Source organism: Poecilia reticulata, chromosome 13 (genome assembly GCF_904066995.2).
Source record: "Poecilia reticulata chromosome 13, P_reticulata-male-v2, whole genome shotgun sequence".
Lineage (NCBI taxonomy): Eukaryota > Metazoa > Chordata > Actinopteri > Cyprinodontiformes > Poeciliidae > Poecilia > Poecilia reticulata.
The window spans coordinates 17,067,818-17,090,193 of record NC_088842.1 but is presented as its reverse complement, the minus strand read 5'-3'; the positions used below and the strand labels follow the sequence as shown (position 1 = coordinate 17,090,193).

Here is a 22,376-nt window from a genome sequence, read left to right as displayed (position 1 = left end):
AATAGGTCTAAAGTTATTTGTCTTGGTCTTACTTTTATAAAACTAAACCATGGAATTTTTACAGCAGTGTGGAAATGTTTTCTATTTTCACTTGGACATCAATGTAATAGTGCAACATGATCCAACTGGATCCACAAAGATGCCTTTGCGATGGCTAGTACCATCAGCATGCAACTTCAGGCACTCATGTAGACCTTTATGTTAGAGTTACGTTGTGAAGCATTTCTGTACAAACACACACCAACCACCAAAGCACCTTTCACTAGATTTATTTCAAGAAAGAAAGACAGAAAAAAAATAAAACAAACCAAAATGTTATACGTTTTCTTTCGTCTTGAAAAGAATCAGATCAACAGTACTCAGAGCCCACCAAACAAATCTTTAAAGATGATCAAATTCACCTTTCAGCTTAAGCACTATTCATACAAGTAGTGTGAATTTTTAGTCGTGGTAGAATATTTTGTTTATATCCTAAGTACACATATATGTTTCTCTAATCTTCAGCTTAGATTTTGGGGCTTGGGTTTGCTCAAAAATGGCTTCGACAAACTTAAAAAAAAAAAAAAAAAATCAGGTAGCAAACACTATAAATACATTACAGAATTAAAACACAGTACTTCCCATTGTAATGATGACAATCAAAACATTTGTGTTTTTAAACTTTATTATTTACAGCAAATACATATATATATATATATATATATATATATATGTATTCTTGCCACTTTTAGCAAATACGTCACAGGTGATCATTACAATGTTATCACATCACAGGTTTAAGTCCTGCTGTTCCTGCTGTGATGAGAGGAAATACAGTAGATTGGCTTTATGCTTCCTGGACAAGCTGACATGATGAAGCGCTGTCACCAACAGCCTTCTGACATCAAGCTATTCCTTAAGCCACGTCTGGCTTTCATCTTGCAGCTGGGCCAGGAAGTGGAAAGTGTTTGCTTGGCACATTTAGCCCTGACTCTCTAAGACGAACATTAACAGACAAACACAGACTCATAGAAAACTGTCAAAGGTCTGAACTCTGAAAAGCATTTGTAGCGGGGAAAAAAAAGTCCCATTTCATTTACTTTTTTTCATGGAAACAATGTGACTTAACATTTAAAAAGCCTTTGGCAACTCAGACCTAAAGCAATAATATAACAAGAGGCATAGGTATTTAGCAAATCCTATTTAAGTACGTAAGTATCTGTGCATTGTCACAGAAACAGAGGCTTCATATTGCACAGAAAAAAAGCAAGGGCATATGAAGCAAATGATAGGACAAATGAGAAAAATGATAGACCAAGAAGCGACTTTTTAACACACCTTGATGCCTTTTTAAAGTGAGTTTACAAAGCAGAGGAAGGGCAGATTCAACCCCTTCATTCAGCACTGTTCAGGTATATCCAAAGAAACCAAAATGTTTCCTGCAAATACCCTTTGTGGGATTCTTCATATAGAAAGAAAAATCTCATATTTCAATCTGATAATTTTGTTGACATTTACTGCACTCTGATTCTTATGCAAAATAAGAAAACCCCCAGTAACTAGAATCCCTTACAAAAAGCATTCATACCTGTTGAACCTTTTCACAATTAATCATGTAATAAATACAGACCAAATTGGATTTCAATGGGATTTCTTGTGATATAGCAACACAAAGTAGTGCAAAACTATGAAGTGGAAGTGAAATGATATTTTCCCCATCTAATAAAAATTTTATCTAAAAAAAATTTAAAATGCATTTGCGTTTAGCACTGATATCCCTAAATAAATCCTTGTACAAATTATAACCCCCAGAATTAATCTATTTAGTAAGTTTAAATTGTGTCCAATTTAAATTGAACATAAATCCAGCTGTTTTGTGAAGGCTTGAGAGGTTTGTAAGAGAATATTAATCAATAAGCAGCATCATTGCAGCCAAGGAACACAGCAGAAAAAAGTCTGAGACCAAACTTAAAAATTACTTTTCAATATGACTGAATTTAACCTATTTTGCAGGTTTGTGGAGGTAGCGGACACATAAAAAGACTTTGTGTTGGTCTATCACATAAAATCCATTAAAATACGCTGAAGTTTGTGGTTGTAACATGACAGTATGTGAATACTTTTTCAAGGTCTTGTCATGCATAGCACACCAACACACGACCCTGCACTTTATAAGCTGTCCTATCCTAACTCGAAAGCATATCCTTGTCATTGTAGTTAATGTGAAAGTAAGTATGGCATGTTGTGACACTAAACCCCATTTCTCTGAAGTTTTAGTTTTTATTTTTTTATGATGCACAAGTCTGGAAAACACACCCTATTTGACGTTTTCTATCATGGCTACATCTCTTGTTGATTCTTTTTTTTCTTTATGTTGTTTCCTACGTAATAATGCTTTCATGTACGATGCACAGACAGGCAGGAATAGAAAAGAAGTGAAAAGATGCAACGTTTGAGGTCTTTAAACAAGTGTTTTACAAAATATACATGTTCTCAGTCAACACAGTGTCCATAGGAATATTCAACAAACATACTAAACAGACTTTTTATTCCACTTTTATATATTAAAAGCTCTAATAAAGGCAGCAAAGATACGCAATAAGGCAGATCCATAGGACACACTCAGTGACACACTCTACTTAACACACTCTACTGCACAGTTACACCAACGAATGAGATGGATTGTTTAAAGGGCTTCTCTTTTTTTGTCTTCAAATGGTTAGTTAAAGGAAAAAAATACAAAAATGCAAAAAAGGCAATTAAATAATTTGGATTATGAAAATAAACAGTACTGTAGTAAATATTTGTCCCAGATTTTTTTTTCTGTTTTTGCATTTTCTTTTTGAAACTAAATGTTTCAGAGCATCAAATAACCTTTAATATCAGACAAAGATAGAGCAGTCTTCAAATTATAATTTCACTTATTGGGAAAAAATCTATCCAAACTAATCTGGTGCTGCATGAAAACCTAATCTAGCCCCTCCCTTGTTAATTTAAGAATTATCTGAGACAACCTATTTTTTTTTTTTTTTGGTTCAGTTTCATTAAGTACAACCTCATTATTGTCAGACCCATAGAATCAGAAATTACTTAGAATAGAATCTGTCTGGCAACATGAAGTAGGCTTAAAAAAGCAACATATTACACTCCAACCAAAAGAAATTCAAGAACAGATGGGAATGTATAATTAACAAGCGTTAATCTGGGAAGGGTTACAAATATATTTGTGAGGACGTGGGACTCCCGTAGGCAGCAATAAAAAATAGAGCAGTGGTTAAACCTTCCTGGAAGAGATTGGTTTATCATAATTAATGCAGAAGCATGTTGATGGTTCATCCAGGACATAAAAAAGGAACCCGGAACATTTAAAGCACTATATCTGCCTCAGTTAAGATCAGTGTTCATGACTGAAATATAAGAAACACAATGGACAAAAATGACATTTTGTATTTCAGCCTGAGGACCTCAACAATTTTCTGTCATTAAATTCAGCTCTGTAGCATAAAATAAGGCTGCAGTCATCAGTTTCTGATCTTTATCTTCAGCTCACTTGACACCAGCAAGTTCACTTTTTACTGACTCAAAAAAAGAAACAAAGGCAAGGTTTTGAAGTGGCCTAATCCAATCCTGCACGCAAAGTTCTTATAGATGGTGTGACATGACCTAAAACAGGAAAATCATGGCACAAATCTCTTCAATGTGGCTAAATTAAAACAGTTCAGAAAATAACAGTGGGACAAAATTTCTCCACAACATTGTAAAAAACTCATTGCTTGTCTTTGCAATGACTGATGGCATCTGTTGAAGCCAGTCATTAGATGTAGGGCGCAAGCACTTTATATATATATATTTTTACATAGGTCAAAGTTAATTTGGATTTAATTATTGATATAAAGAAAACAAATAAGGATTTCATACTTTACGCTACCCTTGTCTGATATAAAATTTTGTTTGATGATCTAAAACATTTTAATGCAACAGAAAGCACAAACAATAAATGGGGCAAATACTTGTGACTAATGTTCACAAAATGCATGTGTTCATTTATATATATATATATATATATATATATATATATATTTTAATTTATGGCCTCTGTTGTTATTGATGGGTGATTGTCAAAAATGTCCCTTAAACTCCACTAAAACATAGAAGGAGAGTTTATGTGTTGAAATGAAGGAACAAGAACAAAAAGAGGTCATGAATCTAAACATACTCTGACGAGGTGGATACAAAAATCTGCTATGACTGTGTAAAAATAGAATGCTTTAGTTTCCTACGAATGGGGGAAAATGATCACAGATTGGTTTATAATTGGTAAGGTGTTCGTCCGTCATGCATTCATAAGCAGCAGGTGGGATCTGTGGCAACCGAAATGAACGCACGCCGTAACGGAAAATAGAGCATTTCACCTCATCGTTGCACGCTGGAGTCTTTGCCACAACTACGAATGCTTCCACCTCGTTTGTGCGAATATGTGTCGATTTGTTTTATTTTTTACAATCTTAAGAAGGATCAGTACTGTACGAATGAACGTGTGACATGTAGAAAGATACTCGTCGTCTTTTACGCTCCTCGACTGGTTGACACAAGCGACATCAAGCATCGAATCAGTGACTCAGACGAATCGGTTCAGAGCATCCGTCTGATTCAGTTTTCATCCTGCAAGGCCCACTAAAGCACGCCAGCTGGTTGACATCAGAGACCAGCCTGTCTTTGGCCTCTAGAAAGGTATTCTTCGCCTCTTATTGGACCACAAGAAAACTTCAGGATTAACGCGCTGTCGGAGGCCCCGCTGTTTGTCACTGGCCCTGACCTCCCTCTGTGTCATCCAGACAGCCATTCAGGCAGTGGTCGTCGCTCCCAAAAGCACCCTGCGACTGAAGCAGCTCGTACTCCTGGTCCAGGAAGTCCAGGCTGTTGTTGCTGGGCAACCCGCGGATGGTGAACTTATGGGAGACTTTGGTCCACTGCTCGCGATTCGCTGCCACCCGCTCGTACAGCTCAGTGGCCCCGGGGAACAGTTCGGACAGTAGTCTGCAAGGAGAGCGGGAGGAGGAAAATTAGCTCCGTTAGAGATGCTGTCTGTTTTTGAAGTCACTTTCTGTCAAGACAAAACTTTTTATTTACATCTAAACTGTGATCTTAAATTTGTGCACCAGGTGAAACACTGACCAATGAAAAAACCCCAAAAAACTCACTGTCATAGTTCATCACAGAAATAGAAATGATTAATAGCCTAAAATCTGATCTCCATTCAATCTATTTGTGAGCAAAGTTGGAGGAATTAAACATCTAATGTGTTCCTCCTTATTGTTAAGCACTTATTTCAACCTGTAGGAACAATGTTTGTCTATCTTATTTCAAACAGAACACAATTAAAGCTTGTTCAACTCATGAGTTTTAGAACAAAACAAAGGAACTAAAAAAAAAAAAAAGCTAAATATGTTATAATGTTGGAAGTTAAGTGTGTTTATAAATCAATGCAAATGTAACATTTTTACTTGTAAATGTAAAAGTTTTCTGAGCATGCAGAGACGTTTTTGAAAAAAACAAACAGTGTGGTGTGTAGGACAATTTTCTGGGTGGAACCTCAAACTTAAACTTTTAACGTGTCTGCATTGAAACCTGCTGACTTTGAAGAACAGTTAACTCTTAAATCTTCTCTTTTTATTAAAGAATTTGTTGCACAAATTACACAAAAAAGAAAAGAAAATCTCTTAATTTTGTATTCTGGGGGTAAAAAGCTGTATTATCTTATTTCCAGGAGGCATGTTCTTAAATTTTCCTCAACAGTACTGCAGTAACATTAACATTTTTACCCCTAACTTAATCTGTTTTTCCTTCCTCTGGTCTCCTGTGGGAAATATGTGACTTAGCTGCTAAAAGCTTCTGTATTTTTCACAAGCCAGTCATGAAATTTGAAGAGCACTGAAAACAGCGTTTGGAAAAGAAATTTGGATTATAAATAAATAAAAACAAATTAATAAAAAAAAAATCTAAAACTCCGCAAGTAACTTTAGATGTTTTTAAACAATTTCTGTCAGCAAAATCTAAAGCTAAAATCCCCTGTGAAATTGGACACGAGATGATGTAAAGTAGAGCAAAGTGTCTTGAGGGAGTTGGTTTTGTACACACTTGTAGATGGGCATGGCGATATGCTCCATGAAGCTGATCTGTAGTTCTGGGATATACGCTTTCTCTCTGTCCATCATCTCACTTGGTCTGTTCCCCATGGCTTTCTCCTGCACATACGCAACGAGCGCACAGTACACAGATATGAGTAATGAGCTCAATAATCTGGATAAGGACGCAAAGTTCAGCCACGTGCTGCAGCAGAAAGCGTTTGGCTGCTGAGACATACCAGATCTCCTTGAGAGAAGAACTCTTTGTAAATCAGCTCCTGCAGACAGACAGAGGCAATACAAATATCACTGCACACATGGTTTCATGTTTCCAGAAGGGTGACAGTGATGAAATTCAGTCTGGATTTGTGTCAAGGGTTTAAAAATGCAAATATGAAAGCATGTACTTGTATTGTAGCTTAAAAGTGATCAAATGCATGTTGAATACATGCTTGATGATATTGTTTTACACCAGGCTGCTGTCCCACAAGCTTGATATATACATTTTTTCATTTTGCTAATACAACACCTGCTGTTCCCCTTTATTACAAGTGATGCCTGTACCCACTGCGACTGAAACAAGCCAGATATTGTACAGTAATCTCTCCTGAATAAAAGAGGTGCATGTTTTTTTTGTTTTGTTTTGTTTCGGGATCAAGGATTACTCTGCATCTGATTTAGGCATTAGGTGTTTGGAAATTGAGGTTAGGATTTAGGGCAAGGTTTACAGGGGTTTTGTAAAAGGGGGGCAGGTCAAGATTAAAAACCTAATCCAAAAAAAATGGAGTGTGATTGCACAGAAGAGCGTATAATGGAGTTTAAAGGTTATTTACATTTGTGGTATGTCTCCAAATATTTGCTGTTCAGCCATTGGTTTGTGAAAAACTTTATAATCGTACTAATAAGAAACAATAAAATGTCTGCAGAAGTTCTGTGTAGTGGGATGTATAGCCACTAGCGTAGGCTATTAACCGACCGCAATCTTGCGTGTTGTTTTCCAATCCTTGGTTTGGTCTGACAGATCACAGGAAGTCATCAGCAGGCACAACAGCAAGGAGTGATGGGTGCGACTCTTTGTATTGTATCCATCTAAAAGACACACAGACACAATTCATTGGTTTCACATCAATTCAGTTCGACATCAGAAACACCATATTTTAGAGCCAAAAATCTTTGAAGCTCTAATCATCATCCCTTCAATTGTTTTACGAGGGAGATAATTCACTTTAAAAAGTCACTTTTCCGATCCTTCCTAAAAGTAGAAAGGTACTACGATTTATGAATGACGATTTGTTGTCTGAAACAATGTTGCCTTGGAACACATTTTCTACCGGCTTTATTAGTACAGCGTAGTTTAAACCCTCAGGACTAAAACACAGACTAATTATGCATATACTCTCAGCTCCTTCTGTTTACTGCTGTTTTGTTTTACAGAACCACTTCATGATTTTCTAATATATTCTGGTGACACAGATACAGTATTAAGAGAAATTTAAGCAGTGCTAGAACCAGGGCAGAAACCACTGCATCTACCTGAATCCTTCAAGAATTGCTTGTTTTTTTTAAATATATATATTTTTTGTCACAAACGGTCATTTACCACTGCTGTGGATTACAAAAAGTCACAGAGGACTTTTCCACCCTTGGTTGGAGTGCTGGTTTGTTAAATAGTCAAGTTACTGAAGTAAGACTATGTTTCTCCTGATTTCCTCCCCATCTGTTGACAATTCGCCACATAAATCTTCACATTATAAACTCAAATTTGAGCTTCTTTTGTTACCTTTTTGTTTGTGTTCTGCATTATCGATGGAGTTTGGTGTTGGACACATAAAACCATCGACGTCCGGCAAATTGCGAGTTCATTATTTAATGACAAAAAATACATATTTTAGTCTGTCAAATGCCCTGCGACTTGTCCAGGGTGACCCCACCTCTTGCCCAGAATGTTAGCTTGAGATAGGCACCAGCAACCCTCCCAACCCCACTAAGGGACAAGGGTGTACAGAAAATGGATAGATGGATGGATAGTCTCTCAAACTCGCCAATCCTATGCAATTTGTTTAATCTGTTTCTGTCCAAAATTCACAGACTCTGCAGTGCAGAGGAATTTCTCACTCATTTAGAGGTTTTGTGTATCCCTGGATCCTTTTAGCAGCTTAAGCTGAATTCACTGCAGAGGCATCCACTCAGGATAACTCATAATTGGTTGCATTCAGGCGTAACTAACCTCTGGCCCAGACGTTACACCCAATTAAGTCACACGATAGTGTAAGCAACTGTGGACGATTATTAAGAATGCCGAGGCTGAACGCTGCAAGCTTCACCATAAATCTTTAGAATATTAGTTAGTTATTATAAAACCTCAAGCAGAACCTTGTTTTTTATCCAGTGCTGCCGTATCTAGCAAAAGTATCTAAACCTTGAACTTTTCCACCACAGATTTCATTGCTGTGCTCCTTGGTTTTCATAATGATGTTCACTAATTAATATTCTGAACAAATGGATTTATACTGACATTAAATTACACACAGACTGACTGTATTTACTGTCTTTTTACTAATTAGGTGACTTTTGAAGTCATTTGGTTGCACTGGATTTTATTTAGGGGTATTAGGAGTAAAAGGAGCTGAATATTTTTTATCATTTCTTTTTTCCACTTCATATTTTTGCACTACTATATGTTGGATTATCAAATAACATTCATGCTTAACTACTGACACATACCATCAGCCATCCTCTGCAAGTCCTTAAAAATTCGAAGGTGATGAGCCAGGTCTGTAGCCAGAATGATGTCTCTTATCAGATCCAGCATCCTCTGGTAATCCTACAAATATAGAAATAACACCAGAAGTTTGCAGAAAAATAATAATAAAAAAAGTTTAGAGAGCTACTGAAATTGATGCAAATGTTGTATTTCACCTTCCTGGAGAATTTCTCAAAGATGTTGCAGCCTTGTGTGTTGAGAATAGCAATTGCCTGGGCAAAGTGGTGTCTCTGTCACAGCAAACAGAGTATGAAGAAAGCAGCTGTAATATTGCTGAGTCATGTTTTGCAGGCAAAAGGCAAAACAAATTTTGATGGATCTTATTTTCTTCCTTCAAATATATCTTTTTTTTTTTGTTCTGGCCACTAGATGTCGCAGTAGCACACAATATATTAGCAGGTCGAAGGCAATTTATTCAAAATAAAGCAAAAATATAAAAAAATTAAAAATACAGATTTGCATTTCAGATTGTGAAATAAAGAAATTGAGGATTTAAAAAAGAAATTTCCGAGCTTGAGTCACCTCCATTACAGATCCCTCGGAGCTGTAGAGAGCAGCCAGGACTGATTGCTGAAAGTCAAACAGAGACAAAAATGAGACCCTTCAGCAGCATCCACAAACAGTGAAAACGACATCCTCGGGCTAACTGCAGCAGCGTTTTCTTTGAAATGGCTTGTATCAGCTGTGCTTGGAAACTAAAAAGCGCACAGGGATGCTGATAGATTGTTGATTTGAAGTATGCCCTTTGTTGCACCATGTTTCTGCCTGTGTGTTTGAGTCATTTAGCGCTGCGGGACTATGTATGATTAAAGTGAACCAGAGCAAAAGGCTGCTCATCGCAGAGACATCTTAGCATCACACTGGGTGTTTTTAATCCCGTCACAGGTGATGGGATAAAATCCACACTCTGGCTGATTATTTTGCATTATTGTACCTATTCAATATCACTTTCGTATAAAAAAAGAAGTAGAAATTCTAGTGGATATTCTCACCGAGGCCACTTGGAAAGAATTGTTGGTGCCGCGATGGTCCAGATCGTGGCACATGCAGGAAACAAAGAGAGCCAAAATCTCTATATCCCTGCATAAAAACAGGAAAAGTAGAATCATTTTCATTTCAACACAGCACACATTGAATTATTAAGTATTCAGGAGATGGGTGCTCACTCGAGGTAGTTGGACAACCCTAGGTTTTTGTAGAGCAGGTAGCAGAAGTGTGAGACGGAGAAGGCATGCATCCAGTTGTGGTATGGAGGGTCCCTATAGCCTTTCTTCACCATCAGACAGAACCTGTCGCCAAGGCAGCGGTTTAATTATACTTGCCATCACATCATGTGACACTGGGACATGTGCTATAAAAAGGACCACATCATTTCCCCACTTATTTTTTTTATTTGCAGCATGTAATTTGGTTTTGAACATCATGACCCGGTTTGATAAGTGCACCTCTTTCCTTGAGCTGAAAGAGCAGAAGGGGAATTAATAAAAATGTGGCTGTATTACAGCTCAGCTGCAGTGCTGATTACGTAGCACCAGAGACTCTTTATCACAACTTATGTGAAAACTGAAGTCTGATATAAATCTCAGTGACTTTACTCTCAAGGGATTAAAATCTTGTTTCCATAATTTTTTTTGGTTTTCAGTCTGATCTTTAAGCATAACTTTTGGGCATTAACAGGCTACAATAAAAAAAATATCAAAATTGTTCAGGCTATATTTCACTAAATGTAACATCTATCTCACCTGTTACCTTTACTGATACACTGAAAGAATATGCTTAATCTGATCCTTTGTGCAATTAGAATACTGTAAATAAATATGGCTGCTGCTTTTAGTAGAAATATAAGGGATCTAAATGCACATTTATTGTAGTGCAAAGCATCAACTCTAAATTGATGCTTTGTATTTGAAGCCAGTTGCTGTACATTTGTATTTTTAGCTTATTGTCCTCACAACTGGGGTAATACAGTCATTTTTGAAGAACGTGGAGAGAAACATCAAAGTAGGCTGGTTACTAAAGAAAAAAAAGCCACACTCTCATATGCATAACTTGGAATGATGTAAGTGTCTAACCTGGCGAGAGTGTGCAGGTCAATCTTGTACGTGTTGATGAAACCCATATCTTCAAACATGCTGAGGACGCCCTGCAGACACGCACACACATGGAGCAGAATATATTACTCATTCTTCTGGTTTGTCTTCTGATTGTCATTTTTTTTCTTTCACCCCACACCCTCTTCCTCTTTTTCTCACATGAGGTGTCGTGTCATCAGGAAGGGAACGGGGAGTGTAGGTGAACTCGGCGAAACACGAATGAATCTCCTTCACGGGTTCGATTCCGGTCACAAGCAGCTTAGTCACCTCCTCCTCTGACACCTGCAGCACGTGCAAGAAGCATTTTACAAAATGGGGAGCATTATCTGAGGAAAGACATGCTTAGTGTCGTGGGTAAATGTGAGGTTACCTTCATGTGGTACATCATCATTTCATTGGCAAGCGTGTTCCTGAACTGAGCTTCATGGACTTTCTTGTAGAGCAGAGACTAAAAAACATGCGAATCACAAACAAAAATAACAATGTTGGTTTCTCATTACGGAGATAAATCATCTTTGTAAATAAACAATGCTCATTATGGTGTTGCTTTAATTCATTTTTACTTTCCTATGATATAAGATACGGCTGAACATAACAGATTAAAGCTCACATATCAGTTGTGGATAGCCTGTTAAAGTACAGGCATTGGTTAACATTGTATTTGGCAATCTTCAGATGATTAAGTGTCCTTGAAAGCCGTTGTTTTCCCAATTACTTGTCTTTATAGTTTGCAGATATTCTAGTGAATACCTGCAGTTACTGAAAGGTCACATTCTACAAGTGCTGATTAATAACACAGTGAATCGGAAATGTTGAATAAAATATTTCTGAGGTGTAATTTGATTGTAATAAGGATCTATTTTTTTCCTCTTCCTTCGAGCTCCACTCTGCTTTCTCATTTGTAATACAATAATACAGGCTTCTCTTTTTTATCCTCTAATCATACATTTCTTTCTTTCCTTTCTCTGTTTTGTTCTTCTTGTTTGATTCAATGTTTACATTTTTCTCTTCTTTCTTTCTGTTCCCTTTTTTTTCTCTCCCTCCTTTCCTTTTGTTTACGTTGGACCTCCTGCCATAAATAACTGACTACAGGAGACCGGTGTGGGGACTGTTTATCCCACAATGCAGTGAATTAACATACTTTCAGTTTCAACAAGAAGAGGAGTTTTACCATGTGAAAAACTAATATCTGGTTACAAAACAGAGCTGCTGAAAGAAGCTCACCCACTTGAGAAACAAGTGGCGCACTTGTTTCTTAAAGGAGAAACAAGTGCACACCTTCTCTCGTTGGCAGAGAGAAGATCTGTTTTTTACTCTGAAGCTCCAGATCCAAAAATATATAGGTGACTGTATTTGCCCAGCTGTATGAATACACTTTGATTCTAGTTTTATTCAGAATTCTGCAGAAGAAAGCGTGTAATTTACAGGTTCCCCAAGATTATTGCTTATAGCCGACGCTGGGTGCTAGTCCAGTCTGATGACCATTTGAGAACTGAGAGACGCAGCTTCACCGAATCTGGCGAGCCAAACACTGCTGATGCAATGCTGACCAGAGCTAAAGCTGCCCATGTTCAAGCTAACATGTGCTAGCCAACAACACCCTGCAAGTTGTTGGTAAAACTAATTAAGCAACAAGTCTCTGAAAAGGTTACTGATTTCTAATTGAGTGAAAAGCTACCTATCTACATTGCTTCCTTATGTCTTTTTAGTTTAGTTCTACCCTTCTTTCCTTCCTTCTTTCCTTGATACCTTTCCTTTCTATTTTTACTTCCTTCTTTCTGTTCATCATTCTTTTATACTTATAAGGAAAGTAAAACGCATCTTTCTCCTGATTTCTAAATTACACTCTGAGAGTCTCCAAACAGGATATATCCCATATTAACATAAAAGCGTTCTGGTTATTGGTGGAGCCAAACAGCACAGTCATATATTTTTTAACATCATTAAGGATATAAACGTCATTGTTGCGAGGCTCAACCTTCTCTCCAGCAGAATGTTTGTTGTTAGCTTTGAAGCTGTCGTACAAACTGTTTTTAAAGTGCACAGCGGAGCTCTGTCACTACCATTAGACAGGATCTGCTTGAATTTCCTGCGAGACGTTCCTTCCCTCCGCTCTGAACGCGCGCTTTGCTCCTGCTGAACTGATCTCATTTTCCCAGGCACGCTCAGTCTTTCTGACCACATTAGCAACAGCTCCAGCGCAAGTGCAAGTGCAGAGCCACTCCTAATAATGGATAACCAGTACATTTCTACTTTTTAACCCACTGTAAGGTCAGAAAACCAACATATTTCATTTCTCGGGATGAATTAGTCATGAGGATGTTGCTCACTGTTCGTCCTGCTGAATTCATTTTCTATATGCTACCACTTCTTTCTGAAAGAATTGATTTACTTCGTATTTAAAAAAAAAATCCTCTAAGAGATTCATTTTAGTCTATCCACCACAAAGACATTCGCAAGACTAAAAAAAGATTTAAAGGTGACTGTGAGTGGGAGAAAAGTCTTACGTGGGCAATGCTGATTCCACAGTAGATGGAGAAAGCTGTGGCCAGATCTTCATCAAAGCGGTTGAACCATGGCCCGTTCATTTTATTCACCAACTCCGCTACACCAATCACCTCTAGGAGACGGAGAATTTCAGAAAGAGGAGGCAAGAGAAAGGAGAGGAGATGGTGGGAGGAAAAGATTAGGGGAGAAAGACGAAGGAAAGAAGATGATGAAGAAAAATGGGAAGGAAAAGATGCAAGGATGAATAAAAATTATGGGGCAAAGAAAGCAACAGTTAGATGTGCAGAACAAAAGTGGAGTTGAGCAGCTCTGCTAACTCAGATTAATTTCACACTGTGGTTGATCCTAATTGCAAAGAAAAAGACCCAAATTTAAACCATCCAGCTGAGCTCCAGACACTTTTCCATATAGAGACAAGCGGCACTGAATGCAAAGTTGCTCTGCCCAGAAACAGTTTAGGCAGCACTGTCAACATGAAGCGGAGATTTCTGAAATAACTCACTGAAGAGGGTTTGGAGTGCACTTTGAGCACTCTAACATTTAGGCACAAGGATGTGATGTAACTGCTCTTTGTGCTATTCTGAACAATCACCTGGGTGAAAATGTGGTTTCACTTTTTCAGACAAAAGAGGAGCAGAGGGTAGTTAACTCAAGGCAAAAGTGCAGGAAAAACACAAAATTTGCTATTGAAATACTATTCAATAGCTTTAGTTGCCATGGTAAATGACTGAATGCTACAAAGACATCATAAAGTAGCAAATATGGCTCTGCTTCTCTACAAAGTACTGAATACGAAGAATGAGCTTTGTTTTTATGTCTCCGGAGCACCTAAATGTGTAAAATACATATAAATGAACATACATAAATGTCTCCATTAAGACCTCTTTTAATTACAATGCATAAAAAAGCCACCTAAAACCTTATTTCCCACATTTCCTCCCCTTATTTAGAATTTTTCTGCACCTTCAGTGCAAAAAACCCCAAAATGCATGACTTTCTTTATAGCTAAAAATATCTATTAAATTATTAGTTCCTGTATTTCTATTTTCTTTTAGTAATTCCTTCATTTGAAAGCTTGAATTGTAACCATCTGCGGCTTCACTTCTTTTCCAGCGCCATTAATATATTACCCCTGCAGTGTTACTGAATGGTGTCCTTTTTACCTGCAGTAATGTATGGAAATGTGTCACCTCATTCTTACCGTTGTTTTCGTCTTTGATGGGGAAGCAGAGAATGTTGCGAGTCCTGAAGCCGGTGCTGTCGTCCACGCCGCGGTAGAAGAGAGGGTGGGAGTAGGCATCCTTAATGTTCAAAATCTGACCGGTGGTTGCAACATGGCCTGCGATGCCTTGATCGGCTGGGATACGAAACTCATTCTGCATTCAGACACAAACACAGAAGACATTTACCGAATAAAAATATCTGTGACAGTGAGTAAGCAGTTGACAAGCAGCTCGGTCTCCCAACTAGTGGGCTAAGTTTTTCACATGCCAACTTTCTAAAAAATGCACAAAATGCCCCAGTTTCTTCCTTTCTGTGTAGTTGATTCTGCAAACACTGCCGAATCCTTGTGAGACAACTGGGCCAAAAGGAAGATGCTGGATAAGTCACTATGCGGAAAAAGTACATTTAAAAAAGTCGAATACACACAATGAGACAAGAGACAAATTACAGGATCATTCGATATCAAAGGGATGTTGTAAGGTGCTGGGCAACCATGTGCCCACACAACAGCTTCACTGCACATTAACATTCGCTATAACAGTCCCCGGAGCTTTACTGGAGGGTAAGATCATCATTCTTCCCAAAGCGACTGCCTAATTTAATGTTAAACTGGGTTAAAACCTGGTGTAATATATTATTCACATTAATTTTATACCCATTAAACTATTCAGTGACCTCTCATGGTCTGCAGCTGCATGCATCATCCTGTCACTCCTGGAAATGCTTTAGTACTGTATAAAGTTTGTATTAATTTAATGTGACGTATTAAATTACATACTGCACCTAATGTGACATATTGCTGAGTAGAATACCTTAATGTCTCTCAGCTTGTAGAGTTTAGCTTTAGCAGGAATAACACAACAACTTATCAGTTTTATGGCATGTGGGAGAACGGTTTTGAGCTTGCACCAAAGATTGGTGGTGCTTTGTTATCATGACAGCAGTCAAACTTTTTTTCCTGGGTTGTATGTTTAGGAACCTGAAAGCAGCAGTGGTGGCTTATCCATGGCATGTGGTCTGCGTGCACCTGGTCAGATTGGCCTTTTGAGAATTTGAACAAAGAGTGGGTGCACAGACCTAACTCCAAGGTAATCTGCCGGCGAGCCAAATAACACCAACACATTACTGTTAGTGCCCAATGTAGCCTAATTTATTCCAACACTTTTGGTGTTGGAGCTGCCATGCAGGTAACACTGCAACAATAATCTGCAAACCTGACCAAACTTTGGCCCGATGGACATCGAGATTCATATTTGCTGCCCCTTCTACACAGTAGGAGTCCCAGCTGGAAAGAAGTGCACACCTGTCCAAATTGTACATAAAGATTGGATTGAGCTTAATTCAAAATATGATTTTGGATTTTGCGTGCATGATGCTTCAGACAAACACAGGCGCACAGATAATAAAATATTTGTTCTGCAGTGCACCGCATTCTGTACTTAAAGAAATTAAAATACTGCGAATGCTTCTCATCAGAAGGGCTGAAGCTGATGGTGGAGGTGGAGAAACCTTCTATAATTTATTAGGAAATTCCACTTATTGTAAGGAAAGATCCTAGAACAGATGGGATACCTGTGCTGGTAGTATTCTGGTATGGTTTGGAAAGCGGGAAAGCGTTCAATAGCTTCATGACTTTGTGCTGGAAAAAGGTTTTCAACATTTGGCTGAAAAATCTATCTTGGAGGTCTAGGAAAACACTTGGCAGTTTCCAATTGAGTGAGAAGAAGGCTTTTGGGTACCTTAGCAGTACTTTATTTAGCTTGACTTCTATGACTGAACTGGAGCTCTGCAACATTTTTTTTCCCAGTCTTTCTTTTTAGATGTTGCAGAGCAAGGCTTCTTGACGATCCTACAAAGATTGGTTACTGTCTTTTCCACTGGTCTGCAGTCTTTGTTGCTGCAGGACGATCGAGGCTAGATATTTGGACGTTGCCCTCTAACATTTCTGAGTCTGAAGAATTGCTTCTCTGAAACCTGAAGAGTTGATGTTTTTGTATGGCACTCCTCTAAATCATTAAAACATTCTTCTTTTTATAAGTGTTTATCCTGCATGATTAACACAGAGCATTTGATTGGCATTATTTAACTTTGTTAAATACATAGTAATGACAGTGGGTGATTTCTGCTCATCTGAGGTTATGTTTATTTGATTTGAAGATAGATCATAAACAAAACTTTGCAGTTTAATATGTACACCTAGTTTTTACATCAAACATATTATTCTTGATTGCTTTACCTCTTCGTCGCTAACAACACCGCCATCAAACACCTTCGCCACTAGCTCATGGCTAACCCGATCCAGCAGGAACACTGAACAGCTAGGAGAGCGGAGAGAGTCAAAATCAAAAAGGCGACAGAAAACAGAGCAAAGCCGGTGACTTCACAGAGGTTTTTCTCATTCTACTTCAAGTCAATTTGAAACTTTAATCAAATCAGGCAAGTTGGCTGAGAACAAATGGCAGAAATAGCCTTTTTGCAAATGGAGATAAAGAGATTTCCAGTCTACAAAGGCATGCTCTCTCTTTCCGACATGCATTAAAACGTCCTTGTTAGGATAAATCAGAGGGCTTACATCTCTGCGTCGCTCAGGTTCCTGGCCTCCACAATTATTTCCTGTAGCAGCACTGACACATCATCTGGAGGAATCGGGGTGAGAGGAAGAGACAGAGAGAGGGAGGAATCCAAAAGAAAACAGAGAAAATTATAGCAGTATGATAGAGCCCAGGCAGACAGAAATAGAGATTACAACATGAGTACCTGAGGATCAACAGCACAAGCTGATAAGAGCTTTTGTAATCATGGGTTCAGTCCAGTGAGTGGCAATTTGCTCTAACACTGGATCAATTTTTGTTCTCGCAATCATGATAAATCAACAATGACATGTTCTGCTGTGGCTGCTGGCTGTTTTATAAGAATGGGAGTGTAAGGATGGAATAGCCATCATTTTTAATGCCCTTTTAAGTTTATTATTATGATTCTGGACATTATCACCTTTACGGTCAGTAATATCTCATTCAATTATGTGCACCGTTTGGCTTCAAAGGTGAGCATTTAAATATCTGCCAGCAAAGCAGATCTTCCAGCAGTGTCTGTTCACTGGACGTTCTGACAGAGACGGGGAAAGAGACGTACCCAAGTGTGTGAAGAGGTTCTTGGCTACTTGCAGAAGTGCCTAAAAAGGGAAACGGTGGACAATAACAAGCTCATCAAAAAACAGCTTCAGAGCGTAAAGCACATTCCTTCATCATCATCATATGAATGCCGTACTAATTATGAACAACTTGACTAATAATGGAAAATGCAATCAGAAGGATTTTAAAATTGAGAATTGGGTGCACAAGTTTGAATTTATGGAAGATTTTCTCAGGCTGAAATTATGCATAGAGTGTGTGTGTTCCCTCTAAAATACGGAGAAATATCTCCCAGCAAGCCACAGAAAATCCTCAAGGTTTTTGTTACCTAGTTTTATGGTCAGACAAGTCAGAGGTTGAAAATATTTGGCCACAATGAAAGATGAATGTTTGGTCAAGGTGAAGCTTTCAAACCAAACCAACTGGCTTGGTTTGGTTTGAAACCAAACCAAGCCAACCAAATCAGTGGTTATAAAGCAGTGGTACTGGTGAGCTGAGCAAAGCAATAGGGATAGCGAAGAAGGACTAGCTTGGATTTTCCCCCTGTTAGCACAAATCAAACAGATGGAAAGCAGCAGCCGGGGCACCGGTTGGTGTTCTAGCAGGACGATGATGTCAAACGTACACCAAAACCGGCTTTGGAATTGAAAGGCCAGAGTAAAACTAAGCTTCAAAATTAACTTTACTATTTCAAAATATCCATTAACAATTATTATTAGTGGGGGCAAATGGATATATTAACATATTCAGGTTGGTTTAGCGAAAACCAACCTTTAAATAACACGCACTTTAAAGACAGGGTAGTTCAAATAAATCATTTAAAGACCAAATTATTATGACTTTCATATTAACAATAAGCACATGTAAACTTGCGAGTGAGTGGGGAAATGTGCGATACCTGGCATTCCACTTTTAGTTTCTGCTCTTTCTGAAAGGCCAGAGTTGAAGTGAGGACTGTTGAGGTGTAGCAGAAACAGTGCTGGATGACGTGTTCGTCTGCCTCTGCATGTCTGCAGAACACAAACAAAGTCAAACAGAGAGTTATACACTTAATCTCCTCTTAATGTATTATTCATGTTGCAGTAAAACGTCTCTGAGCGTTTTTTCTGTAGCTCTAGAACATTTTAATAAACATTGTTTTTACTATAGTTTTAAATCCTAAATTTTATATTTACTCATAGGGAGTGATAACAATTTGTTCTAATGAATAAATACTAATCCAGTGCATTAATTCTTTGTTTTGTCCCTGCTTCGTCGTGTTTCGGGTCACGGCACCTCATTTCAGAGAAATGCAAATTGCTTCTGTACCTCTTCTGTGTTTCATTAACATCTCATAGAAGACACTAAATATCCTTGGTGAAAAATCAAGTGTTGTGAAATAAAAAGGCCCAAATTGCACATATAGTACTTACAGCTAATTAAAATGTTCCCCTACTGGATAATTTTGCTGAACAAATCTAAAAATGATTTTCTGCTCCTGCTTGGGTGACATTTTCTGTTCCAATAAGTCAAAAACTCATCAAGACAGCAATGCAGAAACGGGTAACGTAAAAGAACAAAGTCACAGCAAAATGTCTAAACTGGGGAAAAAACCCCCAAAACAATAATGAAACCAGTTTTCCTCCAGGTTGGGAATCTTTCTAAACACCAAAACGATGACCATAATGGCTCATGTAATTGGCTGCAGTTATCTGTCACTTCCTATAGAGAGCAGTGGCACATTGTTATGGGCTCGAGGGTCTTTCCTGGTTCCAGATCAGACACACAAGGATCCTGTCAATGGAGACAGGAGCCTGCATCTGGGAAATATCTGTGACTGACACCCAGGAGTTACACAGAGCTACGCTGAGACTGGAGGATCATTTTCTGTGGTAACAGCCAGTTATTTGCAGTCATGACATCGTCTGGTCTCCATCCCCACAGGTTGAAAAGTAGCCAGTAGGAGTCCTTTTCTAAAAACCGTAAAATACACGTATACTGCAGAAGAAGAGCACACAATACACAACAAATAGAAGATTTTGGTTATGAAATAGCGCTTTGTAACTCTGCAGTAGACCCGGCCGCCGTGTTGGAGAGAAAGATATTTTGAAATTCTTCCATATCTTGGAAACAAGCCTAACAAGCGGTAGCTTTGTGCTTCCAAACACGGATATTGCCTAATATATGAAAAACAAAAGGTTCTCTGCGTTGGCCCTATTCCTTGCATTAAGGTTGATCTAACAAAATCACTTTTTGATATTTTGAGCACTACCATTTTTCTGTTTCCTCCGTTTGTGGAGTTTTATATGAACCTATTACCGCTGCCATGCTGTGCTGCTGGGGACATATGAGGCCATATTTTACTTTTCACACAAACAAACTCTGCATATGTAATCTTTATAATGATGGCAAAGTTCATCTGTTTCACTGCGTTCGGAGCAAAGACCAGACTGACTGAGTTATTTGCTCCGTGGAAACCCTAATCCTGCAGCACTCACCATGGTAATGAGATGCCAGCCACTACTGAGTGAAATGATCAGACATGATCCCTTCTCATCCATCTCATGAGGGTGCATGCATATGTGGAAAAAAATAACAACAATATACCAATAAACTCCTCTGCATACTTTAACAAACACAACCGTGGTGATAAAAAATCAAAACAAAAAAAAAAACTAGAGAGCTTTTTCCCTGACTTCTGTATTCAGGAGATAACGGCATTGCTCCTGGCAGCGCACAGAGACAAACACACACCGAAGAGACACGCCAAAACCCGCTGCTGCCAAATCAGGCAGCCAAACCACCCGCTGCTGTTAGACTCATGACCTGACTCCAGATCATCACACCGCACATCATCCTCATCCTCATCATCATCTCACCCATCTGCTCACACACACACACACAAAGGGAGGATGAGTGGACATGAGTTTTAAAGTGCAGCGGCATGCAGTCGAGGGCTCACTTTAAGTCTTCACATTCTGTCAGAGGCCTGACAGTCAGAGAAACATTTCACAGCCTTCAAAGATGGGCCAGACCAACAGTCCAAACACTTGTCACTGATTTCTTTTAAATGAAAGATTAGGCAAAGCTTTGCTTTGTTTGGGAAGAACGCATAAGAATATATAATAGCTATACTGATGGAGCGCAATCAGCAACCTTCTGAGGTTTTTTTCTTCCTCCTGTGATTTTAATGAAAGTCTAGTTTCTCTCAGGAGGTTTTGAGGGTTTTGTAGGTGGCAGCTTTAGAGAGTGACTTTCTGGAAATCTGGTACAAAGACACAATACTAGCCATGGTCTTCAGAAAGTGGACCTTAATTCAGAGCCTTCATGGCTCAAGAAGAAGAACTATTTGTCATAACATTTATTGGTTGTGCACTCCACAAATCTGGCCTTTATGAAAGTGTGGGAGTCCAGGCATCTAAGGCTGGAGTTCTGCTACATTTAGATGCGTTCCTGGTCCAAAACACCTACATCAACCGATTAGGTCTTTAGCAGGACTCTCTGCAGAACATAACTGCATCCAACAAACCCGTCATTTGGTTCAGGGAAACAGCAAAATGTTGACCTACATGCCAAATATTGTGCGGTGAAGACGATAACTGTACGTTTCTCTGAGTGGTGGTGACAGAAAGCTCTATGTGTGTTAACATACACCTAATCAGCTTGAACACCCAATCCAAATGATAAAGCATGATTATAGTTGTATTATGATGTGGAATTGCTTTTCTTGATTGGGAAAAAAGTAGATGGTTAAGAGCGGATGGGAGGAAATCTAATCAAAGACAGCCAAACACGTAAAACTGAGGGAAGGGTTTGTCTTCTCTCAGGTCAACCCTAAGCAGAGCTGCAGCTGAATGCTTTAGATCGAAGCATATGGAAGTGTTATATTGGCTCAGCCAAAGCCCCAACCTAAGTAGAAATGAGACGGTATGTCAGGACTTAAAAATAGATTTAAAGGTGCTGTCCATTCTGATTGAAATTGAGGAATTTTTGTGAAGGGGAAAAAATAAAATTTTATATTTCATTTTTTATGCAAGATTTCCTCTCGCTTTACAGTGATAAACTGCTTTGAGTTGGTTTATTACATTAAAATGCTAATAAAATGTAATTGAATGTCGTGGTTTTCATTTGACAAAATGTGAAAGGTAAACAGAAGGGAGATTTAAGTTGGTGAGTGAAGAAAACTCAAAAAATGCATCTTTTAACAAAAGAAGCTCATTAGTAAACTATTACTGAACAATTGGAAATCTGTATTAAACAACAAGCATCAGACTCGCAGCAAGTTGAAAACAACTCATGTCTGATAAAGTGCAACGAATCAAATCATGAACTTCATATTGTAGCGATTTGCATTGTTGTGCGATACTCATGAAGACATAATAAACACTTTCTACTCCAATTAACTAAATAAACATTTCCATAATTTCCATATAATGTAAGCAGTTAGAAGATCATTAAATTGAGTCATTTCTGTGTATTTTGAGCTTGTGAAGGAAGCTGGTGCTTCAGTGCACACATCTTTATCCCTGTTGCAGTCTTAAACGTGCCAATTAGCGTAATTTGTAACTTTAAA

At 38.3% G+C, this 22,376-nt stretch overlaps 1 protein-coding gene across 3 annotated transcripts in view; it reads right to left on the bottom strand.

The window, feature by feature from the left end:
- Positions 1-253: 253 nt before the first annotated feature.
- The window catches only part of pde2a (phosphodiesterase 2A), a 196,667-nt gene continuing 174,544 nt past the window's right edge, over positions 254-22,376 (bottom strand). For all 3 annotated transcript variants that reach the window (XM_008425456.3, XM_008425457.3, XM_081614397.1), the window contains 18 exons: positions 18,723-18,834; positions 17,826-17,865; positions 17,266-17,329; positions 16,930-17,011; positions 14,671-14,845; positions 13,469-13,581; positions 11,332-11,409; positions 11,121-11,243; positions 10,941-11,011; positions 10,035-10,157; positions 9,861-9,948; positions 9,391-9,438; positions 9,024-9,098; positions 8,829-8,928; positions 7,081-7,193; positions 6,344-6,382; positions 6,118-6,224; positions 254-5,016 (listed from right to left, as the gene is read on the bottom strand). In XM_008425456.3, coding sequence (XP_008423678.2) covers positions 4,782-5,016; positions 6,118-6,224; positions 6,344-6,382; positions 7,081-7,193; positions 8,829-8,928; positions 9,024-9,098; positions 9,391-9,438; positions 9,861-9,948; positions 10,035-10,157; positions 10,941-11,011; positions 11,121-11,243; positions 11,332-11,409; positions 13,469-13,581; positions 14,671-14,845; positions 16,930-17,011; positions 17,266-17,329; positions 17,826-17,865; positions 18,723-18,834 — 1,786 coding nt within the window. In that variant the 3' untranslated portion in view covers positions 254-4,781. The remainder of the gene's footprint in view (positions 5,017-6,117; positions 6,225-6,343; positions 6,383-7,080; positions 7,194-8,828; positions 8,929-9,023; positions 9,099-9,390; positions 9,439-9,860; positions 9,949-10,034; positions 10,158-10,940; positions 11,012-11,120; positions 11,244-11,331; positions 11,410-13,468; positions 13,582-14,670; positions 14,846-16,929; positions 17,012-17,265; positions 17,330-17,825; positions 17,866-18,722; positions 18,835-22,376) is intronic.